At 42.0% G+C, this 12,897-nt stretch overlaps 1 protein-coding gene across 1 annotated transcript in view; it reads right to left on the reverse strand.

Moving 5' to 3' along the window:
• Window positions 1–243: 243 nt before the first annotated feature.
• Window positions 244–12,897, reverse strand: part of MEX3C (mex-3 RNA binding family member C) — a 30,523-nt gene continuing 17,869 nt past the window's right edge. Inside the window, exon 3 of the mRNA XM_006837560.1 lies at window positions 244–3,289. Coding sequence (XP_006837623.1) covers window positions 2,064–3,289 — 1,226 coding nt within the window. The 3' untranslated portion in view covers window positions 244–2,063. The remainder of the gene's footprint in view (window positions 3,290–12,897) is intronic.

The raw sequence follows: 12,897 nt of genomic DNA on the forward strand, positions 1-12,897 counted from the left end.
CAGAACTGACTCAATGACACTTAACAACAATGCTCATTTAAAGAAAAAACTAAATTTGAGCTGGAGCATGAAAAATGTACCCTTTAATGTATATTAAAAAAGAGGAAAAAAAAAATCACAAGCAAACAGGTAGTTGCGTCTGAGGCATGGGGAGAATTTGTGAAGGAAATTTTCAATTCTGGTAAGCAGCCATCTTCCCACCTAAAATATTACGATTAGATGAAAAACACCAAGGAGAGTACATTCAAGTTAATGGAAACAAGTCTTTATTAAGTAACTTTTAATATCAGAAAAATAAAACTCTTATAATTCTCTTTACAGCAAATATATAATATCAGTGCTTTGGCCATCTTAAGTTAAAGGCCCTTTATCATAAAATATATGGTTTTTAAACTTTACTCAAATTGAATTTATAATCCCTATGACTTCCCTACATATACATAACAAAAGAGTGTAGTAAAATTAGCAAATACTAAACTATATTGATAATTTATCGTTCTTAAGTTTGTGTTGTTAGAAACAGTACACGCACCTAATACATGTCGATTCCTTGGCTTGTTAGTTGCAGTGTACGATGCAATAAAATACAAACACATGCTTGGTGAACATTCGTTCCTATCTACAAGACGGCAGCTAAGGATTAGGTTTCAATACTGACATTTAACTAGCCTACAAGCAATTAGCATTACACATCATAATATGCCATCAAGGCAACTTTTTTTATACTGAAAAAAATCAAAATAAAAACCGTTATTTGTAAACTTTTATACGAAATGTAACTCTTCAAGTGGAAATAAAAAATAAAATTTGTCTATTTACTATTCAATACACATAGGATTTCAATTTTTCATTATACTGAGAAAAAAAGCTCTTTTGTGTTGGGAAAATAACGCTTCAAAAAAATAATTAGTAGAAAAACCCACCAGCAGTATGATGTTTTGTCCTTTCAATGCCAGCAAAGATTTGGGAACATACTGAGGATGAACTTAGAGACATCCACAGGTGAAATGTAAAAGTGTATTTGAGAGAAATATTTCCTTTGATGGGACACAGTTTGAAATGAAGTCACCTGACTGGAGGCGGTCACAGCTGCTTCAGTGAGTGATGCTCAGGGCACTGCTATCTCTAACTCCCTCCCCCCAAAACCCTAAATTATTAAAAAACAAAAATATATTTATAATGTGCAAGACAAATATGGACTGAACAGAAAATGTTTCACATTTTGATCTAGTCTAAAAATTAATAGCTTGATCAGACTAATGAATGGAATGTTTGCATCCTCAGCTATTAGCCAATAGGTGCATTCCAAAGCCTCTCCTGAAATGGGGAAACCCAGGTGGCCATTTCCACATTCCCCAAGGGTGGCAATGGGTAGGAATTCACAATTGAGACAACTGCATTCCTGATTTACTGATCACACTATCCTTGAGCACTCTGGACGAGATGAAGGTCAATGTAGCAGTTTTTGTCCCAAATAATAACCAGTGATCTAGTTAACTGCCTTCGGCCCTATATCTTACCACTTAAGTAATCACAATGCATTAAAAAGTTACTTGCAATCCTGCAGGATTAGGCATAAATTGTTGTAAAATAAAAAAACAAACAAACCTGTTTTGTCAAAACTGGCAGTGTAAAGAAGGCAACACTGGAAGTGTCTGGATCATCGGTAATGCCGAGTACCCTCCACAAACCTGTAATGTGGCGAGGCTTTGGGACCCATCATTTTGAAATCTTACAAGTACACACTTCTCATAGGCCCATACAACCTATGATTATCTTCACTCAGCCGAGTTGAACTTCAGCTTTCACAATTCTTATACAAGCTATGTCTCTGGGTCTACAGGATAGTATTAATAATTCAAACCAAACTAATAGACAAGAGACCACTTAGGTTTAGTGTTACCATAGCAGCCTTTTATAAGTTTACTAACAACTTTAGCCTAATCCCAATAAAGCCTGATAACAGTCATAAGAATTCATTAGGAAGTTTACTGGGGGGTACCATTATACCCATGCCTTTACGAGTCCATATAGAGATATAGTATTTATGTATATATATATAGTTAAGAGTGAATTTGGATTGCCTGAGTAACAGCTGTCTGGCAAACTGGACATGATGGCGTTCTCTTTTCACAGATCTTGTTGGCACATTCCATGCAGAAGAGGTTGTGGCCACATGGAACTAGGGCAGCAATAACTTCATTCTCAAAGCAAATCACACAATCGTGCTTTCTTCTTGATTCTGGAGGTGAGCTAGAGGTGGACCCACCATTGGAAGAGGAGTAACTATTGGTACCATTAGAAAAAGCAGGGATGTATATTGGAAGGCCAACATGGTTGCCTGTACTAGGTGGGTCGCTCCTAACCCTCCGAGCAAGTGGGTGTTCTATGCTCTCAGGAAATGTAGGAGACAGACGAGGAGTAGATGGCTGACTTCCTCTACGCTGAGTCTTCATGTTACCAGAAGGATCACTCCCAAAGCTAGAGAGTGGGTTAACTGGTTCAAACGGAGTCCAGATAGTTTGAGCGGATGTTGGTAAAGAGTCAAAGGCTGGAGAATCAACTGCAAGATCTTCTGAGCCCACAGATGGTAGTGCATCGCCAAACCAAAAGTTCCCTGTGCTAAATGGGCTGGTTGGACTAAAGTCAGCGAGCCTATTGCTTCCAAAGTAGGAATCTGTCGAACCACTTCCTAGAGAACTGGAGCTATCATTTCGATAATTGGATATCATTCTTGCACGGCTAGGAGGAACTGGATTGGAAGAGAGCCATGCAGAACTAAGGGTGCCACCCTCAAAGCTTACATCAGTACCGTTGTAATGAAAGTCGTTCTCTTCATTGAGTTCGATATAGTTCCCTGTGCGCATGGCAATATGCATTTCTATCTCTTCCCGTGCTCGATCAACGTTTTCGGGCATCCCTGTCACTTCAAAGACAGGCTCCTTATCTCTACTTGGAGTTACTATGTACGTGTGGGTCTGCTGCTGAATTCTTTTAATAGTTGCTCCTTTGGGTCCAACCACTAGTCCTACCACACGATAGGGGACCCTGACTTGAACCGTGGTCTGACCGGGCAGATTAGGACTACAGGACAACCCTCCAAGGGCGGGGCCGTTTTTGTTTCTAGAAGCACGAATCATGGAGAAGTGCTCAGCCGCGGAGAGGATCTCCCTTTTGGCCATGGCAACGTCTTCCTTCCGTCCTGTGACAACAAAAATGGGCTCTTCACCACGAACAGGTGTCTTGATATATGTGTTTGTCTTGGCCCTCAGTGCTTTTATTTTACAACCTGTTGGGAGAAAAAAAAATTAAGATTCAACATTAACTTACTGTTATTTAACAAGGATAAATCACAAAAAGCCACTTTCAAATGAAATCTTGAAAGTTGTTACGTGCTGTCAAGTCAGTTCTGATTCATAGCGACCCTGTATAGGATTCCCGAGGATCACTGGTGAGCCTGAACCGCCAACCTTGTAGTTCAAACCGACTTTGTAGTTGAGAGCATTTACCCACAGCACATCATGACCCTGAAATCTAGGTAGTTACTTTTTAAGGAGGTCTGATGACACAAAGGTTAGGTGACACTCACTAAATGACAGGCTGGTAGTTGAAGCCACTCCATGGGAGCAAAGTGCGCTGCTCCAGGGAAGACTGCAACATGGCAAACCCAGTGAGGCAGCTTCACTCTGCCACAGAGGGTCACTGCAAGTCGAAACCAATTCAGACACAGAACAATAGCGAGATTATTCTTTTCCACAAAACACATCACCAGATGATGATAAAACTGCTAGTTCCACTCATGCTAGGAGGTTCTGAGGCACATTTCTCCAGTGGTCTTTCATTCGAGAAGAAGCAATATCTCTACTGCAAGGTCTTAACTCAGAAGTCAGTCTTATCTTCCTTAAGATATTTCATTAAAAACAAACAAACTCATTACTATCAAGTTGATTCTGACTCATGGGAACCCCATGGCATTAAAAGAGACCTGCTCCACAGGGGCTTTGGGGTGGTAATCTTAAGGCTGGAGTCCTGGTGTGGCGCAGTAGGATCTGCACTACATTGTAACCACAAGGTTGGCAGCTAAATTCACCCCACCAGCTGCTCGCTCCTCGGAAACCTTATAGAGGGTTACTGGAAGTTGGAATCAACTCCATGGTATTTCATAACAACAATCTTTACTGCTGCTGGTGCTATAGGATAAGCACTGGCTTGCTAATCACAATGTCAGCAGTTCACACCCACCAACTGCTCCGGGGGAAAGATGAGGCTTTCTGCTCCTGTAAAGATTTATAGGTTCTGAAGCCCCATATAGGGTTGCTAGGAGTCAGAACCGACTTGACAGCACCTATTAGTAACGATCTTTTGGTGCAGACCGCTAGGCCTTTTTCTTCTGTGGTGTCACTGGGGGTAGAACCATCACCTTTAGGTTAGTTTTTGTTGTAAGTATTAGGTTAGCTGTTGAGTGTAAACCACACCACCCGAGAACCTCCCTCTATAACCTCGTCCTTGAAATGATGCACACATGTATTCTGTGTTGTGTACTATATGCCATGTATGAATTTGACTTTCAGGCCACTAATGCTGTGGTACGGTGCTACAGGATAAAAGCACTCGCAAGGCTGCTAACCTCAAGGTCGGTGGTTCAAACCCACTGGCCACTGTTTAGAAACCCTATATGGGTAGCTAAGAGTCTGAATCAACACCAGGACACTTCACAACAGAATGCCACAGAAGCTCTTTACTGGGCTCCACTTAACTGTCTTGCTTTTTAAACTTAACGACAAATGGAGTACATGTAGCTTGAGGTCACTTCACTTCTCCCACCAGCTGAATTCTAGGCTTAACTAGTCTATTGTATTTATCCTCAAAACGGTTTATGTCAGGTGTACAAGTCACAGGAGCAAAATTATCTAAGAGTTTTATGTATGGGTGACGTCAGAGTGCAAAAAGACATTGCATTTCTATGAAAACCTTCCTATAATAATAGTGCTAGTGAGAGAACAGAAAAGGACCCTCACTTAGCTGGAAGAGTATAAAACGGTCCAATCTCCAGGAAGGGTAGCTTGTAACAGCTATCAAAATTACAAAGTGCATATATCCTTTTGCCCCTGCAAAAATTCCACTTCCAGAATTACTTAAACTGTCGAAAGACCTGAAGAGGTACAAAATGACCTTTTACTCAAGAATTGTTTGTAGTAGCCTACGGCTGGTACAGCTACATTAATGGGGGACTGTGGCGCTGTGGGTTAATGCGCCAGACTGCAAAGCCATTTGAACTGCAAGGTCGGCAGTTCAAGCTCATCAGCTGCTCCTAGGAAACCCTATACAGGGTCGCTATGGGTTGGAACCGGCTTGACAGCACTTCTTCACAACAACAACAAATGTGGTCACAGTGGAATCCTGGTGTGGTGCTGTGCATTAATGTGTCAGACTGCAAAGTCATTTGAATTTCAGGGTCAGCAGTTCAAGCTTACCAGCTGCTCTTCAGAAAACCTAAAGAGAGTTGCTATGGGTGGGAACCAACTCGAAGTCCCTTAACAACAACAACATGTGGTCATAAAATGGGTTGGGTGACAGGGTAGGACGGAATCCTTATTGGATACTCTTAATTTGAGCTTAACAATATATTACTTTTTCAAAGAAATCCAGTAAATATAAAATGACAAAATTAGACCAAAAGAAATGATACATTTTATAAGACTGTATTATCAGTTTAGGATTCCTGATGTGGTGCGCAGTAGGATCAGCACTGGACTGGGAACCACAAGGTCCATAGTTTAAAACCCACCAGCTGCTCCTTGGAAACCCTCTACAGGAATACTATGGGTCGGAACCAACTTGACGGCACTTAACAACAACAATATCAATTTAAACTTTTCACGACATATGATAAGCATTGGACTGCGAACCACTAGGTCCATGGTTCGAGTTCACCATCTGGCTCCAGGGTTAAAGATGAAGCTTTCGACTCCCTTGGAACTCCTAGACAGTAGGTATGAATTCATACTGACTTGACAGAATTTAGTAACAACTGAGATCATGTTAAATTATAAGAAAAGCAGGGAGAGCAATTACTTAAATAATCTCAAAGCTGAACAAGATTTTGTAATTCCAGTCTTAAATCAGAGAACACAGGACTGTGTGGATTGGCACATACAACCGTATTTCTATCATATCTTGGATGCTCAAGAGTCGGTTGTTTTTGAATTTTTGTATCTAAACACATGGCCCAGTCATGTGGTGGCCAAAAGATCACATGACCATATACTATCTGGTTCCACTTTACAATGAAAAAAGAAGTATGCGATAAAGAACTGAGTTAACATTTGGGTCACCAGTAAGAAACCTACAATTAAGCAGAAAAAAATCAAAAGTTAATGAAGCTGATTATCATTCACCACTGTTATTAACTGCTGTCAAACTGGTTGACTCACAGCGAACCTGAATAGAATTTCCAAGGAGGAGCTGGTGGATTTGAACTGCTGACCTTGTGGTTCAAATCGACTTTGCAGTCCAGTGCCTATCCTACAGTGCTACATTCAGGACTCCACCATTCACCACTAAGTCCTTGTAAAAAGACTAATAACTTCATGAAGGGGAAATAGAATTACCATGAACATCAGCCCAAGGCTGATTCCTATGAAGCGAGGTCAGACACAACTCTACTTGCCAACCTATTTACCAAAGCTGATACCAGCCATCCTTCCCATGGCACTACTTCTTTGCTGGGTTGAATAATTTGGTGCTGTGGCTACCCAGAACTCACAGGCAGTACTCTCACGATGAGGTTTGTTAGGGAAGTAACGGGTTACAATTCAGGGTCAGGGCTGACTCAGGTTACAGTCCTCAGTCAGGGTGATCAGGACAGCTGCTCGGCAGTGCCCACAGGCAGGCCTCTCCCTAGATCTCAGCAGTTCAATCCCTGGTCCCGCTGGTCTCTGCCCAGCTCCGGTTACAAAGTTCTTTAGCAACACTGACATGTACCCAGTGGCACTCCAATCCAACCATCAAGTCTCCTGTCCAAAGGGGTTTAGCCCTCTAGCCGTCTGAGGCTCTGTGGCTCAGTAAGCTTCGTAATGCTGCTAAGTGACTGGAGGCGCTCTATTCTGCCAGCAAGTCTCCTGCCTGAAAGTGCCCAGGTTTCTTGTTCTATGGACAGGCTTGACCCAGTCTTCTGGTTCTGCTCCCACCTTTCTGTCACTGCTTCTCACCATCTTCAGTGTTAACAGCTCTGTCTCCTGAGTCTAGGAGGCTTTCGTTGTAGGGATTCCCCGTCTAAAGGCCTCAGAAAGCCTATACAGAACTGCTGAGTAGGAGCCAACTCTATGGCACTTAACAACAACCCAATCACTTGGCGGGAGTTATGGGATAATGTGCTAGACTGCAAAGTTGGTTTGAACCACAAGGTTGGCAGTTCAAGTTCACCAGCAGCTCCTTGGAAACCCTATACAGGGTCACTAAGGGTCAGAACCGACTTGATGACCCTTAACAACAAATAAGACCAAAGCAAGAAAGGCCATTGCACACACCAGAGTCTTTAGGTACTTGCATGTTTGGCTATTACAAGTATACAGAATTCTAAAAAGTCTGAAGGATTCCTGGTCCCAGGTATATATGCAACATACATCATCTCCCAAATACTGAACCAGGTGAAGTTGTAAAGGGATTTTGCAGATGTAAGGCTCCGATTATTGCTGTTGTTAAGTGCTGTCAAGTCAATTCCGACCCATAGTGACCCCATAGAGGGTTTCCAAGGCTGTAAATCTTTACGGGAGCAGAAAGCCTCATCTTTCTCCCGCAGAACAACTGGTAGTTTCAAACTGCTGATCTTAAGGTTTGCAGCCTGATTCGTAACCACTACGCTACCAAGGCTCCAATTAGCTGATAATAAAACAAGGAGATCATTCATATTGTCCTAGTGGGACTGACCCTAATCGTGTGTCCATTAAAAGAAGTTTTCTCTCCAGCTGATCTCAGAAGAGGAAGACAGAGATCTGCTCTGGCTGCCCTAGAAGAAAGCAAACAATTCATGGTGTGAACTGCCTGTAGGGACCTCTTGGCAAGGAACTATGGGTAGCCTACAGGGGCTGACAGCTACAAGGAAAATAGAGGCCTCCATCGTACAACCATAAGGAAATGAATTCTGCCAACAATCAGTGGAGCTTGGATGATAACTGTAGTCCCAGCTGATATCCAGATTTCAGCTGAGTGAGACTGTAAATAGAGGAGCTGTCATACTGTGCTTGGTCTTCTGACTTCTAGAAACTGAGATGGTAAATTTGTGTTGTTTGAATCCACTAAGTTTGTGGTAATTTATTATAGCAACCAAGCCAGGAACAGGAACCAAATGGCCTGGGCAGGGATAGACATAAGGGATTTGGAGAAAGTTTGTGTATCAAAGGCCCTGGAACCAGGGAAGAGATAGAGACTGAAACCAAGTAGGAAGGGAGGAAAGAAATGAGTGTTAACAAAAATTCTTATGTAGGTGAAGTATGTCTGACTAGAGGGGTGAGTGATTTGGTAGGAGACACATGAGTACATCATTCAAATATTGAGTTCCCTTCAAGGATGCAGTACTACTTCCAGGTGATATAAAGTATCAGGATTTCTCCTTATGAGAGCTCAGTCTAGAGGTGAACCAGTAAGCAGTAATACTGGTGTAAGAAAATAGATATTAAAAAAAAAAAAAAAAAAGGAAGAAAGCAGACAGAGGAAACAATGGGAGCACACAAATGAGGCGAACTTCTGCGTATAGTATAAACGAAGGCATTGGAACTGAAGCTTGAAGGAGGTAGTTTTGCAAATGAGAAGCAGGGTAGAGAAAATTGCAAGTGCAAAGTAGGGGATCAAGCAGAATCCAAGATGGCCCAGGACTGCTGGCGGGTGGGACAGCAGGGGCAGAAGCCTTCAGTGTAGGTAGGCACAGCAGTGCTGACTTTTACCTGGACGGCAGTTACCACATTCAGATCCTGAATAGCAGAAAAGGCACAGGGGTGGAGCTATGGATGACCACTGTACGCTCCACATAGAGAGAGAGAGAGACAATGAGAATTTGTGATGCTAATATTTGACAAGGATGAACCCCAGAAATTAAATTCATTATACTTCCTGTTCATTTAATAAACTAGTTACACATACAAGGGGGCTTCAAAAAGTACACAGTGAAATTCCATTATCTTTTCCTTCTATTTTTCCAAGACCTTTTTGAAGTCCCTTCATATATTATTGATTTAAGAAGGTACAAACCATTAATTACCAACACAAACATCAAAACTGTCCTATTTATTTTCACTTTGGCCAGTCCTTAGGGTATGCCTTTCTTCACAAATTCACTCCCACTATATGCTTTTATTTTATAGGGGAAAGGATCCTATTCAGAAATCAGTATTGTCTGCACACACACATTTAAAAACTCTATGGCCTGATGTTGTTAAGTGTTGTTGAGTTGATTCTGACTCGTAGTGACCCTGTCTGTATAGGGTTTTCAAGAACAGCTGGTCAGTTTGAACAACCGACCTTTGGGTCCAGTGCATTATCGTATTATCCCACAGAGCCACACCAGATCTCCGTGGCCTGATATTAAAAATCTGTTTTTTTCATAAGTGGCCATACACCTACCTTCTCCTGGACTTGCTGTTATTAAGTGTCATTGAGTCAGTTCTGACCCATAGCGACTCTGTATAGGGTTTCAAGGAGCACCTAGTGAGCTTCATGCAGTTCAAACGGCTTTGCAGTCTGGCGCATTAACCCCCAGCACCACACCAGAATTCCTCTCCTGGACTTACTGATCTCTAATTTCTCATATAAAATGTTGTCACCTGAAGATGCTCTGTTACACTTCTACCTCTGCTCAAATATTTCCCTGAATAGCTTGAAATCATCCACCCTCCCCAGCCCTTGTCTATGTAACAAATATAGCTACTTGGGAAAGACAAACTTGTACATGTGTGATGGGCTCTATGAACTCCAGAACAGAAGTACAGGTGTAACTATTATCGTCACAGCTACTGCAGATGCATCCTTCAAGACCCAGTTCAAAGGAAAGAAACATAAGCAGCAAAACCCTGATGGTTTGGAGTTAGTCCTAATCTATTATGACTAGTTCCCTGCTGATGGACAGTGCACAGGCAGTCAACACCAGACCCCTGCAATGCTTATATTCCCTGATCAAGTCCCTCTGTACCTGGAAAATACGATCATTCCTTTTTCTGAATCACATATTATCACTTTTCATATGCATCTCTCTTCTCTCCTCATGCAAAGGCACTCTGAGCAATAGTTACAAACACAAGGTTTTGGAAAGACATCACTAACCAGCTTTGTGAACTTAAACAGGTCACTACTTCGCTCATTTGTTTATTGCATAGAGTCAATTCCAACTCACAGTAACCCTATGAGGCGGAGAACTGCCCCGTAGGGTTTCCTGACTGCAGGCTTTATGGAAGCCTAGCTCCAGGTTTCCCACACAGCTGTGGCTGTGAGTGGGTTCCCTGACATCCTTCCTGTTAGCAGCCGACTAACTGCTTTACCATTTGCTCCACCAGGCTTCCTTTAAAGAGTAGCTCTTATGTGTGTGCTTGTTTATTCTCTTCACTCTACAGCAAGAAATATGGCTGGAGTCAGTTGAGTGTCTGAGACTAGACTCAGCTTTGAAATGACAGATTTGTAGAGCACCTTCCTAGGCAGGCTCAGCTGCTAACAACTGAAAGGTGCTCAAACCCTGTTGCCCCTCCATGAAGGAACGCTGTGGCAGCCTGCTTCCAGAGATAATCTTGGAGACCCTACGTGGCACTTCTACACCTATAAGGGGGTATACGTTGTAAGTGACTTGAAGGACGTCAGTTTTAGAGTCCTGGTGAGGCGCTATGGGTTAATGTGTTGGACTACAAGGTTGGCAGTTCAAGCTCACCAGGCGTTCCTTGGAAACCCTATACAGGGTTGGCTATGAGTCAGAATCGACTCCACAGCACTTAACAACAACATGACATCAAAATTTCAAAAAGCTTCATGCCCATGATTTCAGGTTTGCTTATTTTCAGTGTTCACAGGGATGTCAAATGTCTTAAATCAAGAAGAGTCTACTGTTCATAAGGAGTCCTACTATGGTGCTATAGGATACGCACTCAACCGCAAGGTTGGTTTAAACTCCAAGGTCGGCAGTTCAAAGTCACCAGCTGTTCCTCAGAAGCCCTATACAGGAACTGACTCAATGGCACTTAACATAGGACACAGGACTGCCCATAAAGCAAAAGTTCTAAACAATTCCAGGCTAACTGGTTTGTTAGAGGATAGAGAATAAAGGTAAGAGGGAAGAAATGAAATGTGAAGCCGTTTGTTTCTTGACATATCCACCATCTAGGTCTAAACCTGGTGAGGTCCATGTATATTGTTGTTGTTAAGTGCCATCGAGTCGGTTCCAACCCATAGCGACCCTGTATAGGGATTCCGAGGCTGTAAATCTTTATGGGAGCAGATAGCCTCATCTTTCTCCCGTGGAACCGCTGGTAGTTTTGAACTGCTGACCTTGTGGTTCGCAGCCTGATTCATAACCACTATGCTACCAGAGCTCCACATATATAGTTGTCTAAAAAAGATATTTGCAATGAATAAGTGATTGGTTTTGTAAAATTCTATCATGTGATCTTCAGCATGGTTTCTATCTTCAAAGCCATTATTTTCCAACCTTCATATTCCAATCACCAATCATTATGAATGTATTTTGAGCCAGATTCAGACAACGACATGGAACAAGGGATACTGCCAATGTCAGATGGATCTTGGCTCAAAGTAGGAAACCCCAGAAAGATGTTTACCTGTTCTTTATTGACAATGTAAAGGCTTCCAACTGTGTGGATTATAACAAACTAGGATAAAATTGTTAATAATGGGTATTACAGGACATTTAACCAAGAGGCAGTTGTTTGAACAGAACAAGGGGATATTGAATGGTTTAAAAATTAGGAAAGGTATGGGTCAGGGTTGTATTCTTTCATTATACGTATTCAATCTGTATGCTGAGCAAATAATCTGAGAAACTGGATGAAGAAGAAGATGACCATTAGGATTGGAGAAAGACTTACTAGCAACCTGCAATATGCAAGTGATGCAATTAAGTGAAAAGGACTTAAAATTCTTATGGAAGATCCAAAACTAGTCTTCAGAATGGGCTGTACCTCAATGTAAAGGAAACAAAAATCCTCACCACTGGACCAATAAATAGCATCATGATAAATGGAGAAAAGACTGAGCATGCAAAAGTTGGACAACAAATAAGAAAGACCCTAGAAGAATCATGTATTTGAATTATGGTTCTGGAGAATATTGGACTGCAAGAAGAAATCTGTGTTGGAAGAAGTATACAGTCAAAATGCTCCTTAGAAGCCAGGATGACATGACATCATCTCTCTTATTTCAGACACATTATCAGGAAGAACCAGCCCCTGGAGAAGGACATCATGTTAGGTAAAGTGGAGGTGGACATCAGCGAATAAGAGCATGACCCCGAATGAGATAGACTGTCACAGTGGCATCAGGAATGGGCTTAAGCTTAACAACTGTGAGGATGTCACAGGACTAGGCTGTAGAGGGGATGAGGCAAAGCTTCCCAAGGAAATCATTGTAGGACGGCCCTTGCAAGTCTTTTGTTGTGACGGGAAAAAGAAAATTTCTTGGCACAATTTTCCAGGCCCTTTCCTGCCAAACCGTGTTCAATTTTCTTCTGACTTCTTTCTTAATAAGCTTTCATCATCGTCCTGTGTTCTTCAAGAAAGTCTATAACCAAAGATCCCTCTGAAAGCCCCCATAATGTAGTCACACCATTACCTTCTGAGCTGAACTTTGCCCTGAATTTAACTGGCCCAGTAGATCCACTCGAAAGCTACTGTTTTAACTAGACTT

The sequence above is a fragment of the Chrysochloris asiatica genome, unplaced genomic scaffold (assembly GCF_000296735.1).
Source record: "Chrysochloris asiatica unplaced genomic scaffold, ChrAsi1.0 scaffold00021, whole genome shotgun sequence".
Lineage (NCBI taxonomy): Eukaryota > Metazoa > Chordata > Mammalia > Afrosoricida > Chrysochloridae > Chrysochloris > Chrysochloris asiatica.